The sequence below is a fragment of the Rhinopithecus bieti genome, unplaced genomic scaffold, assembly GCF_001698545.2.
Source record: "Rhinopithecus bieti isolate Rb0 unplaced genomic scaffold, ASM169854v2 scaffold_56772, whole genome shotgun sequence".
NCBI classification, from domain to species: Eukaryota; Metazoa; Chordata; class Mammalia; order Primates; family Cercopithecidae; genus Rhinopithecus; species Rhinopithecus bieti.
Genome location: NW_016821703.1, coordinates 39839 through 59103, shown reverse-complemented (window position 1 = coordinate 59103; position 19265 = coordinate 39839). Strand labels below are relative to the sequence as shown.

The window sequence follows — 19265 nt, the reverse complement described above, 5'->3', positions numbered from 1 at the left end:
CCTCGTGATCCGCCCGTCTCGGCCTCCCAAAGTGCTGGCATTACAGGCTTGAGCCACCGCGGCTGGCCTGAATGTATTCTTTTAATAGCTAACTATTCAGATTATTTGCCCACTTTCACATTGTTTTATTCTTACCTAGTTGAGTTACTTGAAAATTTTGGAAATTAATGCCTTGTAAGATATACAGTTTGCAAATATGTTTTCTTACTGTATGGGGCATTTCTTCCCTTTTTCCCTTTGCTACACAGAAGCTTTGTAGTCTAATGCCATTTAATTTCATTATTTTTACTTTTGTTGCCTGTGCTTTTGGGGTGATATCAAAAAAGTTGTTACCTAGTTTGATATTGTTGAGATTTCTAGTAGTTTTTCAGCTTCAGATTATATATTTGCTTCTTTCATTTATTTTGAGTTGATTTTGTATATTGTGTAACAAATATAATAGTCAATTTCATTCATCTGCATGTGGATATTGAGTTTTCCCAGCACCGTTGTTTGAAGAACCTGTCCTTTTTCCATCCTCCCCTCCTTGCACTTTTGAAAACAAGATAACATAAATGTTGAGTAATTTGTGGATTTTCTATTATTCTTAACTGGTCGAATGTCAGTTTTTTTTTGCTAGTACCATGTGCTCCTGTTAGATTTTCTTTGTAATATGTTTAGTAATCTAGTAATACACTGCCTCTAACTTTGTTCTTTATGTTTTAGATTGTTTTGGTCATTCAGTGTCTTTTGTGTAGAATGGATGTTTTCACAGTATTAATTCTTTGATTTTAGGGACAAATCTTTCTGTTTGTGTTTAAGTTTATTGGATCTTTTTTTGTAGCCTTCAGTATACATGTCTTTTATATCCTTGATTAAATTTATACCCAAGTTTTAAATTTGTTTGCTGTTGCTTTTATAAGTGAGACTGTCTTAATTTTCCTTTTTAGTAGTTAGTTGGTATGCAGAAATGATAATGATTTTTACATATTGATTTTTTTGTCCTGTAACTTTATAGAATTTATTTATCAGTTCCAGCAGTTTTCTTTTGGTGCAGCCTTGGGGTTTTCTGAACATAAGATCATGTCATCTGCAAGTAGAGACTAATTCACTTCTTTCTTTCTCGTTAGGGTACCTTTCATTATTATCTGCTGTCTAATTATTCTGGCAAAGACTTCCACTACTATGACGAAAATAAGTGGTAAAGAGTAGTCTTGTCCCTATTCTTAGGGCAAAATTTTCACCTTTCACCATTGAATCTGATGGTAGCTATGCATCTGTCATATGTAGCCTGTAAACTTCCTCTCTTCTTAACTTGAGAGTTACCATGAAAGGGTATCAAATTTTGTCAAATGCTTTTGCAGTTGATAATACAATGATCATGTACTTTTCATTTTTTCTTTTTTTCAATGTGATGTATTACATTTATTGGATTTGCATATGTTAAACTATGCTTCTCAGGGATGAATACCATTTGATCATGGTTAATTATTCTTTTAATGTGTTCTTATATTAAATTCGCTAGTACTTTTTGATAATTTATTTATGTGTTCATCAGGAATACTAGCCTGTAACTTTCTTTTCTTATAGGGTCTTCTCTGTCTAAGCAGTAAATAATTAAAGATTCTCTTCAGGGAAATGCCCCAATTTTTTTCTGTTGCGTATTGGTGATTGTGTCCTGGGGATTTGAAAGATGGCACCAAATATTTACTTACTTTTGAAAACAAGCCCCAAGACAGACACAGCAGCCTGGCACATGTGTGCAGCTCCTGTTGAGACTGTAGCAGCTGATGGTTATGTTATAAAATTGTGTGTCCCCTATAATCTTTAAATATTTTTTTTTTTGAGACAGGGTCTCACTGTATTGCCCAGGTGGAGTTTTGTTGTCCACTGAGGGTTGTTTATTCTGTTAAAATGCCTTCCTACACTCAGGAAAATTAAGTGAATATTCATCTTATCTAAACTTTAACAGGCCTTCTGAGGGTTAGTGTGAGTTCTTTACCTAGTGAGGGTGGTGCTGAGAGTTTTGGAGTTGGTAGCTTCTAAGTTGCGGGAAATAGTTTTTGCTGAGAAGGCAAAACTTCCAGAGTGAACAGGCAACTTAATATCCCTTAAATCTGAAAGGATCACTGTGTTATGCTTTTAGAATTACAGTTCAACAGAGGTGTAAAGAAAGCAGGCAGTGCAGTGCCCTAAGAAGGAGTCTGCATAAGGGAAAAAAGCAGTTCACACAGATACTATCTTTCTTACTTTATGTTTAACCCCTTCTGCTCAGATGTTAGGGTGATGTCATATTGAACTACTTGGCAGTTTATCTTAGGGACTGGTACTGCTGTTTTGCAGGAGTGTCCCAGGTCTCATCTGTGTTGTTGCTCTGCCAATGTGGATGCAAATCGGCTTATCAGATTGACATCCTGGAAGCACTGATCATAGACCACACAGGCCTGAAACAGGAAGGGCTTCAGTTACCCAGAAACACTGTCTTTCTAGTTTGAGCAGAATGGACTCCAAACAAGATCATGAGGTTGCCATGAACACTGTAGGTGGCCTTGAGTTTTCTTCAGAAATAAATCCAGAGATGCAGTTCAAACTAAGTATACCTGAGATAGTGGAAGATTTTTCTGTCTCTGAAAAACCCCTAGATTGCTTACCTGCTGTATGTAAAACACCACATAGAATACAAAAGAATGCTTTCAGCACAGCAGAAGCATTTGCCTTGGACAGGCCTGCCAGCCACAATTAGAGACCTCTCAGTATCTTTGATATTCATTACCTGCAACTACCCTGGGTCAATCCTTACATGGAGAGTGCCACACCAGCCATCCATCCTTCCCTTGATTTGCCAAATATGTATTCATAGAACATGTTCTTGCTACCTCAGCAGTTCTAAAACTTGGCCCAACCACTATATTCTCCAGGAAACAGAAATAGGGAGCAATTTTCCTACCTACCACCACCTCACTATTTCAGTCCCCACATCCCGTTGTCCTTGTCATCACCCATGAGGCTTTCTATGCCTTTGGCCATCTCAGCCATTCTGCCACTCTTCCACTGTGCAGACAAAAGCCTACTGTGGAGGATGGCCATCAGTCTCCGGAACCCCCCACACCTATCCTCATGTTCGGAATAGTAAACAACCTAGAATGCCGTCTGCCAAGGCAGTTCCTAGTGGCTTTCCAGGGGATACAACTCTCGTGTTCCCTGCCTCCCCTCAGCCCTCACCCTAGATCCACCTTCCCACCCAGGCTGTTGCAGACACGTTCTCTGAGTTCCGTGAGGATTATACCAGGATCTCCACCCCTCCTTCAGTCATGCTGTCAAGGCTATACATGATAGGTAGTGAGCTCCCCACAGCCAGGCTCTCCAATAGCAAATATCCTGAGACCCAGGAAGTGGGTGAAAGTGCTCAGCCAGTCCCCATGTACACCTGGAAGACAGTGGCTCAAGACAGGAAAGATGGAGGCTCACCTCCTCTGTTAGAGAAGCAGAGTATTACCAAAAGCATCTCAAATAAGCCAGTAGAGTTGTCTTCTAAAGTGGTGGAGGTAGATGCTTCCAAAGCTGACCATATGAAAAAGATGGCTTCCATGGGCCTGGTTCACAGCAGGGCTGGAAGTGGCTTAGTGCTCTCCAGAAGTGAGATTCCAAAAGAAACATCTTCTCCAAGAAATGACTGTGCTATCTAAAGATCTGAAATCATTCACACTGATCCTTCATCCTGGGTAGTACCCAGGCCAAGACCTAATGAAGAGAACAATGGTGAAAGCATGCTGGAAAACCAGATAATAGACTGGATGATAATGAAACAGCAGAGTCTTCATATCTTTGCATGTGTGGTAAAGACAATATAATGCCTAATGTTTTGGGGTCAGTGTCCTGTGCAGGCCACCCCACCTCTGTATTACCTGCATGTTACCAATCTCCAACCCCAGATGGGACAGATGGTACTAGGACCAACAGGAGCTCTGTGGATACCACACTATCCATCATTCAGGAAGTGGGCCAGCCTCCAACCATGCCTGTCAAACAAAGCAGCAACACCAGCAGCAAGGATGCCAAAGCTAGCAACCCAAAACTGAGTTTCAAAGCAAATGAGAATGGCCTTCAACCAAGCCCCATATTTCTGTCTCCACATAAGGCTTTCAGGCTCCCATCAATTTCCTATCCCAGAAGTTATTTTCCTTACCCAGTATCTAAAGCCACTGCTATAAGACCCTTCTCCTTATGTGACAAAGGACCTTCTCCTTACATGACAAAGCAGCAGATCCGATTTTGTTGCTCAACAACAGTCTCTTTCCTGGGCACCTTGCCCCAAAGTCTACACTGCCTTATGTGGTGCCCATGGGCCATCTAGAGTTTCTGATCTACCAAGATGCCCTCGGATTTGGCATGGTACAACCCATGTTGATACCACACAGGCCTATGGAGATCACTAAAGAGGAGAAACCAGAGAGGAGGTCACGTTCCCAAGAAAGAGCCTGCCACAAAGACCCAACTCTCCAGAATCAGCTTTCTGAGATGTTGGAAACTAGCAGTACAGCATTTCATCCAGAAGTCCCCACTGACATTCTAAAACTGAATGCCAGCTGGAATCAGGTGAAGATTGTTATCAGAAGTGATAAAGTTGTTTATGTAGACCATCTTCAAGAAAAACCGGATGTTAAAACTGATGCAAACATATCTAAACACAGCTCCACAGTGAAAAATGTCCAGAATGCTGAACCTGCCAGTCCCCCAATTGTCAAGCCATCCCTGCAGCAGCATGGCTATTTCATCACCCTAAGAGAGAAACTGTGGCACACTGGTGACTTTCATGAACCTTGTACTATCAAACAGACTCCAGCCAACAAAGAGAAAAAGAAGAGAAACCAGATAGGAGGTCCCATTCCCGTGAAACAGCCTGCCACAAAGACCCAACTCTCAGGAATCAGTTTTCTGAGATGTTGGAAGCTAGCAGTACAGAGTTTCATCCAGGAGTCCATACCAACAATCTAAAACTAAACTTCAGCTGGAATCAAGGGAGCACTGTTAGCAGAAATGACAAGATTATTTATGTAGACCTTCTCAGAAGAACCAGATGCCAAAACTGATGCAAACATGTCCAAACTCAGCTTTACAGCAAAAAATGTTGGTCAGAATGCTGAGACTGCCAAGCTGCCAGTTGTCAAGCCATCCCTGCAGCAGCATGATGATTTTATCATGCTAAGAGAGGAGTTGGGGCACATTGGTGACTTGCCTGAGGCTTATACTCTCAAACAGACTCCAGCCAACAAAGAGAACCTAGGGATGCCAGTTTCAACACCATTCCTGGAGCCAGCTCTAGTGAGTGATGGTCATGCTGTAACTTTTAGTAAAATCCAAGAGAATCCCAAACCATATTGCCTTGGCAGTGCCCCAATGAGTATGGACATAATCTCTACTTACACCAAAGATGGAGCCAATGAGGCCAAATCAAATGATGGCAAACTTCTGAAACCAAAGTCATCTAAGCTGGTAAAGAGAATCGCTACCTCAGCAGGTTACATGGGTGACAGATTCAAGGGTGTCACTACTGAACTGTATGCAGATTCTAGTCAGCTCAGGTGGGAGCAATGGGCATTGCAGGTGAGCCTCTCCACCCAAATTTTCACAACTTTACTGGTTGTTACAGTTTAAATCTGTAAAGAGGACTGGGTGACTATGATAGGACATGGCACTAGGCAGATTCGACTAATGAAGCTTATGGTAATTTGAATGTATATATTATGTCCAGTAAGGGAATATGAATAGTAGTACTTAGGATGTACATGTGTCTGGATACTTTAAGTTGTGCTATAAGTTATGAGAGAACATGATCACCTGAATGCAGTTACAGGTTGAGCATCTATAATCCAAAAATTCAAAATCTGATTTGCTACAGAATCTGAGACATTTTGAATGTCAACATCATGCCCCAAGTGGAAAAACCCACACACAAGTACTTAACGCAAACTTTTTTACATATGTAAAATTATTAAAAATACTGAATAAAATTACTTTTAGGCTATGTGTATAAAGTGTATGTGAAACATAAATGAATTTTTTGTTTAGACTTTGTTCTCATCCTCAAGATACCTTATTATGTATATGCACATATTCTAAAATCTGATAAAAAATTAAAATACTTGTCCCAAGTATTTACGATAAAGAGATGCTCAGCCTGTAACAGAAGTTTTAATTATTGTGAATAATTTCTGAAAAATGCATGGCATTTACCTAGCAATTGATTTTATTTTTCTGTTGATAAATAACCAATATATCTAGAAGTGCTGCTCAGAATACCTTACTTGATATTTGCTTGAGAAGATGTGTAGCAGCTGCGGGTCTGCAGGATCATTCAACTTACACACACACACACACACACACAGACACACACACTCACTCCCCTACCTCTTTCAGAATGGGATATAGCATATATTAACTTGGTAGTTAATTATGATACATATTGTATAGGAATTTTCTAAGATTTTACTTTCATGTCAAAGATTAATAGGCCACATTTTTTTGAATGTTAAGAAGAATTTATCTTTACAAAAAGGAATGAAGTTATTTAAATGACCCCTTGAATGCCCATTTTAATTACATGACTAGAAGAATTACAAAAGGACAATATTTTATGTCTGCCTAGTGCTTACTGTGAGGTCAGTTCTTCAAATTTCTGTTTTTCATATTATTGTTATTACAATATTATATAAGCCTTTAAAGTTAAATTTTATTTCCAAATATTCAAAAACTAGTTTATAGCCTATATTTCTTGTGAGATTTTTTTCCTGCTGTTTCTGTTTTGTTTTGATCGTGTGTTGTGTTCTTATTCCAAAAGAGAATGTGCACAAAAATGTGTTCACTGATATACATGCTTATAGCTTATGTATCTAGATACATTAAACTCTTTGAAAACAGTGTGGTTAAAGAGTTTATCTCTGTGATTAGTTTTGGGCAAACATTTGTTTGGAAATATTTTTCTTTAATGTAAGACAAATGAAATAACTTTTACGATAAGGTGTTGATTGTTTTCATCCCTCTGTTTTCTTTTTTTTCTAGCTTGCAATGATGCGCTTCTCAGAGTTGGAGGTGAATGAGAAAAAAGGTGGCCATTCAGAAACCAAAGACTCCAAGGCATACAAATTCAGCACAGCTGACTCAGAGAGGTGGAAAGGAAATCGGGACAATAAGTCAAAATGTCTTCTGGAGGGGGATATTGCCAGCCAGAATAACCGTGAGAGATGTAAGTACAGCTGAGCCACCTGCTTGTGTGGCTCATTTACCACATTGGTGGCAACAGGGTGATACTGCCCCCAGGGCCCAAGGAGGTGAGATAAATCAGTTCACATACAAGATTCTGACTTCTGTAAGGTGTCTTCTTAGAATAATGGGCTGTTTTTGCCATCTGTGGAGTAAAGGACTGATTGTCTTTTTAATCATTGTGGCAATCAGGAATGAATTATCTGTGAAAGATTATTTCCTTTTAATAATCTGTGAAAGATTATTTTCCTTTAGAAAAGGGACACATCTCCTTTTCTAAAGGAGGCCAGGCCCTATAGTTAGAAACAGTACACTTTTCAGTTTTTTAAANCACACACACTCACTCCCCTACCTCTTTCAGAATGGGATATAGCATATATTAACTTGGTAGTTAATTATGATACATATTGTATAGGAATTTTCTAAGATTTTTACTTTCATGTCAAAGATTAATAGGCCACATTTTTTTGAATGTTAAGAAGAATTTATCTTTACAAAAAGGAATGAAGTTATTTAAATGACCCCCTTGAATGCCCATTTTAATTACATGACTAGAAGAATTACAAAAGGACAATATTTTATGTCTGCCTAGTGCTTACTGTGAGGTCAGTTCTTCAAATTTCTGTTTTTCATATTATTGTTATTACAATATTATATAAGCCTTTAAAGTTAAATTTTATTTCCAAATATTCAAAAACTAGTTTATAGCCTATATTTCTTGTGAGATTTTTTTCCTGCTGTTTCTGTTTTGTTTTGATCGTGTGTTGTGTTCTTATTCCAAAAGAGAATGTGCACAAAAATGTGTTCACTGATATACATGCTTATAGCTTATGTATCTAGATACATTAAACTCTTTGAAAACAGTGTGGTTAAAGAGTTTATCTCTGTGATTAGTTTTGGGCAAACATTTGTTTGGAAATATTTTTCTTTAATGTAAGACAAATGAAATAACTTTTACGATAAGGTGTTGATTGTTTTCATCCCTCTGTTTTCTTTTTTTTCTAGCTTGCAATGATGCGCTTCTCAGAGTTGGAGGTGAATGAGAAAAAAGGTGGCCATTCAGAAACCAAAGACTCCAAGGCATACAAATTCAGCACAGCTGACTCAGAGAGGTGGAAAGGAAATCGGGACAATAAGTCAAAATGTCTTCTGGAGGGGGATATTGCCAGCCAGAATAACCGTGAGAGATGTAAGTACAGCTGAGCCACCTGCTTGTGTGGCTCATTTACCACATTGGTGGCAACAGGGTGATACTGCCCCCAGGGCCCAAGGAGGTGAGATAAATCAGTTCACATACAAGATTCTGACTTCTGTAAGGTGTCTTCTTAGAATAATGGGCTGTTTTTGCCATCTGTGGAGTAAAGGACTGATTGTCTTTTTAATCATTGTGGCAATCAGGAATGAATTATCTGTGAAAGATTATTTCCTTTTAATAATCTGTGAAAGATTATTTTCCTTTAGAAAAGGGACACATCTCCTTTTCTAAAGGAGGCCAGGCCCTATAGTTAGAAACAGTACACTTTTCAGTTTTTTAAATTATTGATTTATTTTTGTTGATGCATACTAGGTGTACATATTAGCCCTTCTTTCTTGAATGTGGGTTTCCTTTTCTTCTGCCAGCCACTCCACTGAAGCAGACCTAGAGTGTGTTCGGTCGCAATGCCTGGGCAGGAGTTATTGGCTCCGAAACTTCTCTTCCAGGAGAATATGCCTGAATGCTTTGTAGACTACCTTGAATTAGGAGCAGAGAAAGTTGATGCCTACGGTGGAGAGGGCATAAGTTATAACAAGGTTAGCCTCAGCTGTGGTGATACAGTTGCTTGCACAGGAAATGGACCATGGGAAACCCTCAAAAGTCTCAGTCCTCTCCCATCCTGTTAGGGCTCAGCATCTGTGGCACCAACAGTGGCAAAATTTATTTTTGAGGTGGAGACTTGTAAATGTTGCCATGGAAATAATTCTATGAGGTTCTACTTTGACACAACTGTGACAAATTATAGAATGTATGTGTTGTGTCTTATAAGACCATGTTGCAGGGAGCAGGTGGTAGACCTCAAATAACAGAGTCACATTCTTATCTATCAAGGGCACATGGTTTTCTGCTTTTTAGAAGGGCTGAAAACAGCAGGAGTGGTAGAGTCTAATGGTTAGGACCCCTAAATCTCTTAATTTATATCCTTTGCCCTGTGATTAATGCTGTGGGTGATGATTGAAATAGTCTAATTTAAGAACATCCAGATTGAGATGTGCAGCAAAGGAACATAGAGCCTCTCATCTCTATAGCTGATAGCCTGTGTTTCTTAGGCTGTCATTGTGGGCGGGATTATTACTGGCCTTTGTAAGGTCATGTAATATCTTGTGAAGGGAGTGGCAGGAGCTTATTTAAAGGAATGAGAATCTTTGATCTAAGAGATAATAGTGAAAATAACTCAATTCTTTGAAGTTATTGTCACTTTTTGTAATGACTTGGAGAATTTGGTAAAGGGTGAATGGAACCAGTTTTGGAGAAAAATCCCTTTAAGAAGTAAGGAAACTCTGTGTGCATGTGATTGCAGTGAACCCCAAATTTAGCAATGGAGGGGTTTTGATAATAGTTCAGGGTGAGGTCATGGTCCCCTGGGTTTCCTGGTATTATGTGGGGAGTTTGGAGAATGCCCATGAGATGAGTTACAATCTTCCAAGGCACAATTGTGTAGCAGGCTGGCCATCCTTTCCTGGCTGGTCTCCTCATGAAGGGGGGAGCAAGAGGTTGTATGTGAAGCGGTGAGCTCCCTACCCTCACTGGGTAGCTTTTACCAGATGGGAAATTTTGGAGTAGACAGAGTTGGCCAGGGCTGTCTTATAGAGGTAGTGTCATTCATTGAGCGGAGAGATGAAGTTACCAGTCAGTCATTGCCCACTGACTTCACCTTGTGAAATACTCATCACAACTCTTCTAGTAAAATATGCTGTTAGTTTGGACAAAAGGTCAGGTGGGTGAGAGATAATTTTGCAGTGGGGATAAAACTTAATTGGAAAACCATTTCCTCAAGAAAGACGCCTTAGACAAAGTTGAGAGTGTTAGAGATACAGATGACTGTATGCAACCTGTAGTTCAGATATAAGGGACAAAAGTAGAATCTAAAACACTCAGATTAAGAACTTCTTAGTTAGTCTGATATTTGATGTGGGAAAGGAAGTTCATTCTGGGTTGGGTCCCACACTAGCTAAGCCACTGCCTGATTGTGACTCTCAAAGACATTGTGACACCGTGCAATCACTTTTTTCAAACCATGTTTTCTATCTTAAAGGAGTTAGGGAGAGGAGACAGTACACTTTAAAAGTTTAAAAGTATACTTTTCCATTTGCACATGGCATTTGGCAAGGCAATACTTACATTTTTAGTCCACATCCTTAGTCCCTCTCTCTCTTTCAGGGGAGACTAATTGGATCAAAGAAGTTGAATGGTCTAACTGGAAGAATTCATGTCTTAGTATGTTTTCTACTGGTATAAACAGGGTAATTTATAGTTAACAGAAATGTATTTGCTCATAGTTCTGGAGGCCAAGAATTATGAAGGCCTTCTCTGGTGAGCTCCATCTTCCAGTTGCATCCCATGATGGAAGGCAGATCGGCAAGAGAGCAGAAGGGAAAGAGAAGAAGGGGACTAAACTCATTTATTTTAATTATGAACGCAATTCCACAATAATGAAATCACTCCCACAGTAATAACATTAATTAATGTCCATGGTCATGACCTAATTACCTCTTACACATCCCAGTTCTCAACATTGTTGCACTGGGGACTAGGTTTCGAACACTTGACCATTGGGAAACATTCAAACCATAGCATTCCACCTGTAGTCTCCAAAATTCATGTCCTTCTCATATGCCGAATGTATTCATTCCATCCCAATAGCCCCACAATCTTAACTCATTCCAGCATCAACTCAAAAGTCCAAAATCTAGAGTCTCTTCTTAATCAGATATGAATGGGACCTAAGACATAATTTACTATAAGGCAAATTTCTCTTCTACTGTGAGCCTGTGAAGTTATGTGCTTCTAAAATGCCATGGTGGAACAGGCATAGGAAAGACATTCCCATTTAAAAATGGAGAATAGGCAAGAAGAGAGGAGTAACTGGTTCCAAATAAACCCAAAATACAAAAGGGGGAGAAAAACAACAACAATGAGTTTTTTGTTTGTTGGTTGGTTTGTTTTCTTTCTTTGTTTCTTTTCTTTCCTTTCCTTTCTTTCTTTTTTTTTTTTTTTTTTTTTGAGATAGAGTCTTTTCTGTTGCCAGGATGGAGTGCAGTGGCGCCATCTCAGCTCACTGCAGCCTCCGCCTCCCTGGTTCAGGTGATTCTACTGCTTCAGCCTCCCTAATTGCTGGGACTACAGGCATATGCCACCACATTCAGCTAATTTTTTGTATTTTTAGTAGAGCTGGGGTTTCACCATGTTGGCCAAAGTGGTCTTGATCTCTTGACCTCGTGATCCATCTGCCTCAGCCTCCCAAAGTGGTGGGATTATAGGCATGAGCCAGCCCTCCCAGCCAACACTGAGTTATAAAGCTGGACAATCATATCTTTTGATTTCATGTCTTACATATATGCACACTGTGGTAAGAGTTCAGCCCTCAAGGCCTAGGCATTCCTGCCTGGATGGTTTTGCTGGGCTTTAGTCCACCCAGAAACTCTCATGGTTTGGATTTACATTCCTATAGCTCTCCCAGGCTGAAGGTGCACTCTGGTAGTTCTACAGTTCTGGGCTCTCGGAATTGGCTTCAGACTCACAGCTCCACAAAGCCTTACTGTAGTGGGAATCTGGCTATCCCCCTGTGACATGACTCTGCCTGAAGCCCCAGGCTATCCAAAACATCCTTTATAATGCAGGTGAATGTGGCCCTGGCTCAGGGATTATATGTACCTGTAGAATCAGAACCATATGGATATCATTGTAGATTAAGGCTTATCCCCTCTGGCTGTGTGACTTGAGGCACACCTGGGCTAGCTTGAGCCATCACTGGGGCAGCCAAAGATCACTGCAACAAAATGCAGGGAATAGATACTTGAGGTGGTGTACTTGCCTGCAAGGCAGTATCTTTCCTCCAAGATCTCTCAAATGCCTTCAGGCTCATTCTCCCATAGTCTTGATGAATAGCACCTGTTTTCCTTATATCTGAACTATCTCTTTAGCAAATGATAGCTTTGCTATATGTTGTTTTTATTCTCTTGAAACCACTTTTTTTCTTTACATGACTATACAGAGTTTGCCAAATATGTTCATTATGCTTTCTTTTTAATTACAAATTTTGTCTTTAAATCATTTCTCTTTTCTCTCATTTTGCTGGTAAGTTGCCAAGGAAGCCATACAGTACCATGAATGTTTTAAGACTTAGTATTATTCTAGTATCCTAGTTCATTGCTCTTAAGCCCTGCCTTTCACAACATCCTTGGACATGAAGGCAATTCTGCCAAGTTCCTTGAACTTGTTTTAGGAAGGGTATCCTTTCATCCAGTTTCCGGTGACATATTCTTCATTTTCATCCAAAACCTTATGCTGTCCATAGTTCTACAAACATTTGATTAGTTCCAGCTGGTGTGACCAGTGTCCTCATTGTGGTCCTCCTATGTTGAACAGGAAATGGAAGCTCCTTGGTTCCAGTGAAAAGCTTTTCCCTCCACATGTGTGCAACCAGCAGACTGAGTTTTTTGAAATTGTCTCTGAAGTTGTGCATGTGCTGTCAAATTTTGTCTTTGGCTTTTCCCAGACCCCTCTTCGCCACACCTTGGGTCTGCCCAGGTTCTCAACCTTCCTCTGGCAGCTGCTTCCCTCTGCTGATTTTGCAGGCAGCTGCCATGTCCTGGACCATGGGCCCTACGGGAGAGATGATTACTTCTGCCCAATAAGGCTCTAGGTTTATTTTGACATGCTGTCTCCTTCCCTCCTTCTTCATGATCTCTGCTGTTGGCCCAAGTGAATATTGGTGTTACCCTTTCAGTAGATGACATTTTGGGCATATTTTTTGTCTTAATCTCATCAGCCTTTTATTTCAAAGTAATGACCTCAGCAAATATTACTGTAGCGATATCTATGCCAGTCCTGGCTTGATTGGATCCTGCTGCTGAAAGAAAGGACTGTATTTTTTTTTTTTTCTAAGATAACATTGATGTTTCATCTTCTTTCTTATTTGTCTCATTCCTCTAATATACAAACGTGAAAGGAGAGAATTATGAGTGTGGTATATGCCTAACTTTCTGCTTTGCTTGCTGCTCATCTTCAGTGTACCCTTCCTTTGGAGAAGTCTATTTATGAGATTTTGATATTAACAACGTGAGAAGTCCAGTTTGTAAAGAAGCATCTGTCAATAGCAGATTACCTTGGAATGGTCCCAGCTATTCCCTGAATCCTGCCATCTCATAGTGATTTTTGAGTGCATTTATGTATTCTGGTTTTCTCTCATGCTAGGCAAGTATAGTCCTGGAAACAAACAGTGCAATCCCTTTAAAGCCCTAAAGGATGAAGATCTTCCTGTAGAGAAGTATTTAATGGAAAGGCAGCCTGTGGGTGAGTCAACTACAGACCAGGTAGCTATGGGTGTGCTGCACAGCCCCATCCTCCAGCTGGAAAAGAAATGCAAAGTCTCAAGTGACAGCAGCCAGACTGAGACTACTGCAGAGAAGTTGCCAGAGGACTCTTTCCTAAAAAACAAGCAAAAACAGGTTTATATAGGTGAGTTTTGTCACCTTTAGCTGCCTGCTCTGTGGGCCTGTGCATACAGCCACAGTGGATAGACATGGCATATGGATGTGTGGCATGTAGCACCCACAAACAGAATCAGTGAAGAGTTTTTATTCCCACTCCTCCTCCATAAGATTTCCACTCTGGAGCCCCACAAACTCCGCTCATAACTTCCCTGCTTCACAGCCAGATGCAAGCACTCAAGCCCAGAGAGGGTCAAAAACAATTTGGTTCTCTCCCAGAAGCAGAGATGGTAACCACGCTCCTTTCCCTTCTCCCCTCATACTACTAGTGATGCATAAAGTCATTTGTTCCTTTCAAGGCAGCATTTTTATTAATTTGTAGTTATTTATTCATTAGATAACTGGCCCTAGAGGGAAGTGACAAATTCCTCTATCCACTTAGAAGACCCACATTATAGTGAGCTGACCAGCCTGAAGGTGTATATTACATTTACAGGGTTTCATCCTAAGAAACATCACTTGATGCACCTTAGAGAACAGTGGGAGCAGCAGGTTTTGGCAGCAGAGAGCAAACCTGGTCTGCAAGGCAGGAGGGAAGTGACCCAGACAGTTCAGCCTGAGGTCACTGCCTGGGATTATGATATCATGAAAGAGAAACTCTGCAGGAAAAGGGCAGAGGCCAAAGGCAATAGAAGCTGGTTGGAAGAATCTCTCAAACCCAGTGACAATGAAGAAGGTATGTACAGGCCACTTCTTGACTACCCTGCCCACTTCCTTGTGGAATGTACAGAGAGAGTTGGCTTTCTGTTCTCCTCTCTGAGCACTTTGAAGAAACTTGCTACTTGCAGTTTGATGTGTTAACCTATTTTCCATTTGAATGAGGGATAATTATGTCTGAAAACTTAATTTTAAAACTGTAGTTGCTCCAAGGTAAGAGTTAACAGTGGTATTTTCTTTCTGCATGGGCTACAACTAAGTAATGGCTCCTTTTTTGCCCTTTTCCCATGTCTCTTGCCTGCTAGCTACTCTGCCACCATGCTGCACCCTCTATATTTAGCCTTGCCTATGTTCTCAGGCCGTCCACCAAAGAAGAAGCTTTTATCCAACAATGCAAGCCGCCAAAAGCTGTCTCACCCACGCTGCATACCATCGGTGAGGCTGCCTGATAAGCAGCAGAAAGTTAGAGAGAGCGTTAAGACAGATATGCTGTGCACAAACAAGGAAGAGGATTGCCCTGCTACCTCCCTACTGGAGAAATACAGCAACAACAGTGAGAAGCCGTCTGGGAAGAGACAGTGCAAAACTAAGCACTTGATACCTCAGGACCTGAGGCAGGGGTTCCTGCTAACAGGGGGCTGCTACACGGAGAATGCTGATGGCAAGGTACCTCTTAGCACTTGTTTTCTCCTTAGGCATATGTAGGGGTAATTTCCCCTCACCCCAACATTCCCCACCTGCCTGCTTTTCTCAAGGATGTAAAGCCTTTCTTTTATTGTACTCCTAACTTCCCTGTCTTGGAGGTGTAGTCTTCCTTGGTGGTGATAAAATTGGAAACTATTAAAATTTAAATCCATACCCCAGTCCTTTGATATTCCACCTTGCAGGAAGGAAAGGAAACTGCCTTCCCCATGCAGATTTGTCTTACAGGAAGGAGGAGGGGAAGCAGTGGATGTGGAAAGGATGTAGTCTTAATCTTAACTGTGTATACTAACTCGTTTGGTCATAGTCAGCTGTCCCAAGATTCAGAAAGCAGCTTGAACCCAGTTCCAACTATGATCTGACATTATCCAAGCAGGAGCTGAAGCCCTTCAACTGCTTGCAAGAGTTGCTACCAGCTTCCCAGGACATGACGTTGCCACACTCATGTTCCCCTCAAGAAACCAACCAATCTTGCCCAGTGCTGCTGAGAGCAAAGAGAATTATTGTTGATAGGCATGCTGGTGAGACTCTCCTGCAGCGGGCAGCATGGCTTGGCTATGAGGTGAGTGTCCTGGTGAGCACTCCTAGAGCAGCTGCTGCTTCCAGCTAGAGGGCAGGTCATGCTGGCTAGGATGGAATAGTGGGAGGTACTTGGACAGCAGAGCTCAGCCCCTTCACATCAAGGGATTGGGCTGGTGTTACAGTAGCATGTTTCTGTTAGCCCCAGTCTCCCTTCTGTCTTGGTGGCTTGTGCAGTCACAGTGTGCAAACAGGCATGCAGTCAGGCAGGCTGCTTCAGCATCCTCCAGTCTGGCTTATTTCTGCTATAAAATTTGACAAAATTCAGGGCTTGATGACTTGGGGAAATTTAATGAGTCGTTTTGGATTCTGATTAGCAAGAGGAAGAGATGTTATTAGCTCTATCTGGTGTTGCTTGTGCTATAGTGGCCCTGTGTGGAGAGCAGGCAGGAAGTGGCGATGCACGTCATGCACAGGTGTTCAGATATGAGGGTGTGGAGCAGACCTGAGTGGTGGTCTCTTTCTGAGAGAGGGTAAGGTGGCCCTAGGGCTGAGCACTGGTGGAAGGATTCAGATTCAGGGTTTCTCCTCAAGTCATTACTCTTTCTCACCCTCACTCCTGACCCCTACACCCATACTCCTCCAAGGATGGGTGATGACAGTGTTGGCTAATGTCAGCTCAGCACTGGGCTGTGTGCTCTTTCTAAGCTCACATGATCTGGACTAACTCATTTTACTCTTTCATCATCTTTGCCAACTAGTATCACTGTTTTCATGTGAGGAAACTAACTCCCAGAAGTGTTAAAATGACTTGGATAGGTAATAACCTAGGAATAGTTTCAGTTTTAGTTGTTTTTATAGAACTGATGGGTGTGAGGCCTGTACCAATGAACAGCTTCAACGAATTCCACATCTATACATCTTTAGGTCACAAAGCTTTTGATGGCACATTTGGTTTTGAGATTGTTTTTGTTTATGTAAGGACGGCTGACTTTGTTGCTTTAGATTTCTGGTATTTGGATAACTAAAATTTCTAGACTGCCACTTGGATGGTTAGAAAATAGTAACTTTTCAGATATTCAGTGAATTTGCAACAAGTAAATTAAATAGATCACAAGTTTTAGTTAAAACACCTTTTTTTTTTTTTTTTTCCTCAGGCAGGGTCTTGCTGTGTTACCCAGACTAGAGTACAGTGGTGTGATCTCAGTTTACTACAACCCCTGCCTCCTGGGCTCAAGTGATCCTTCCACCTCATATTCCTGAGTAGCTGGGACTACAGGCATGCACCACTACACCCAGCTAATTTTTGTTTTTTGTAGATACAGGGTCTTGCCATGTTGCCCAGGCTGCTATCAAACTCATGAGTTCAAGTTACCTGCCTACCTCAGCCTTCCAAAGTGTTGGGATTACAAGCACGAGCCACCGTTCCCTGCGTATAGGTGGTATTTTGATACATCCATACAATTTGTAATGATCCAGTCAGGCTATTTAGTATATTCATTACATCAGACATTTACTATTTCTTTGTTTTGGGAATATTTCAAGCCTTCTCTTCTAGATATTTTGAAATATACAATACTCTTGTTAATTGTAGCCCACTTCTCTGCTATTAAACATTAGAACTTATTCCTTTGACATACCTGTATATTTGTACCCTAAATTAACCAACTCCTATTTATCTTGCCCACACCTACACTGGCTTCCGAGCTTCTGGAGACTATCATCTTATACTCTACCTTCATGATGTCAACTTTTCCAGCTCCTACATATGAGTGAGAATACGTGATATTTATTTTGCTATGCTTGACTTATTTTACTTAAAATAATGACCTTTAATTTCATCCATGTTGTTGCAAATGACAGCATTTCATTTATTTATATGGCTTAAAATATTCTGTTGTGTATGTATACCACATTTTCTTTGTCCTTTCATTCACTGATGGACATTTAGGCTGATTCCATGTTTGCCTATCGGGATTTGCTTTTTTTCTTTTTTGTTAACCTGCCTAGTCAGATTGCTGGATTATATGGTAGCTCTAATTTTAGTTTTTAAAGAAACCTCCATATTGTCTTCCATATTGGTTGTGCTAATTTACATTCCCAAGAGTTTGTAAAGCAACCTTTTATCCAAATCCTTGGCAGAATTTTTTTTTTGTCTTTTTAAATAATATCCATTCTGACTAGAGTAATATGGTACCTGATAGTGGTTTTGATTTATATTTCTCTGACGATTAGTGATGTTGAACATATTTACATATATGATGGCCATTTATATGTCTTCCTTTGAGAACTGTTTATTCAGATCTTTTGCTTACTTTGTATTGTCTTTTTTTTTTTTTTTTTTTTTTTTGTTTTATTTTTTTTTTTTTTTTTTTTTTGCTGTTGAGCTGAGTTCCCTATATATTAGTCCCTTCTTGGATATGAACAGTTTGCAGATATATTGTCCCATTTTACAGATTGTCTCTTCACTCCTGTTGATTGTTTGTTTGGGAGAGGTTGTAGTTCAATTTCCTCATTTTTGTTTGTGTTATCCATGCTTTTAAAGTCTTAAACATAAAGTCTTAGCCTAGAGTAATGTCCTGAAGCATTTCCCCTGTTTTTGTCTATTACATTTGTATTTTGGGTCTTACATTTAAGTCTTTTATTTGAGTTGATATTGTTGTCTGGTGAGATTTTGGGATCTAGTTTCATTCTTTATATGGACATCCAGTTTCCCCAGCACCATTTAGTAAATAGGGTGTCCTTTCCCCAATGTGTGTTATTGATGTCTTTGTCAGAAATTAGTGGGCTGGTAGGAAAGAAGCAGGCAAAGAAATTTTTGTGTTATATATATACACAGCAAATATTCTTTTTTTTCTTTTGAGGTAGGATCTTGCTGTGTCTCCCAGGCTGGAGTGGAGTGGCATGATCTTGGCTCACTGCAGCCTCCAGCCTCCTGGGCTCAAGTGATCCTCTCACATCTGAATAGTGGGGACTACAGGCGTGCGACATCATTCCCTACTGTTTTTTGTATTTTTGTAGAGATGGGGATTTCTGCATATTCCCCAGGCTGGTCTTGAATTCCTGGCCACAAGTGATCCACCTGCCTCGGCCTCCCAAAGTGCTGGCATTACAGGCATGACCCACTGTGCTAAGCCCAATAAAAGTTGTCTTAAACACAACTTTCTAATAACTTGAAGTTCAAAAAGCCAAATAAAAACTTTCAAAACTCTAATAAAAAAACTAGTAAATTTATAAGACTACTAATCAAAATCAAAACAAAAATGAATTACATAAAATTAATAACGGAAACATTATAAGCTTTACTTAAAATATTCTAAAATTATTTTTCAAATTAAAAAATGTCTTTTAAAGTGTAACTTATAATTTAATAAAATATACTTCTATAAGTAAAAATAAAA

The 19265-nt window shown here is 40.2% G+C and overlaps 1 protein-coding gene across 1 annotated transcript in view; it reads left to right on the top strand.

Moving 5' to 3' along the window:
- The window catches only part of LOC108520962 (BCL-6 corepressor-like), a gene marked incomplete at its 3' end in the record, with an annotated part of 40747 nt that overhangs the window by 9096 nt on the left and 12386 nt on the right, over window positions 1–19265 (top strand). The window contains 11 exon segments of the mRNA XM_017860543.1: window positions 2323–2460; window positions 2463–3081; window positions 3083–3789; window positions 3792–4243; window positions 4246–4638; window positions 5038–5583; window positions 7039–7222; window positions 13691–13954; window positions 14423–14662; window positions 14984–15309; window positions 15653–15907. Coding sequence (XP_017716032.1) covers window positions 2323–2460; window positions 2463–3081; window positions 3083–3789; window positions 3792–4243; window positions 4246–4638; window positions 5038–5583; window positions 7039–7222; window positions 13691–13954; window positions 14423–14662; window positions 14984–15309; window positions 15653–15907 — 4124 coding nt within the window.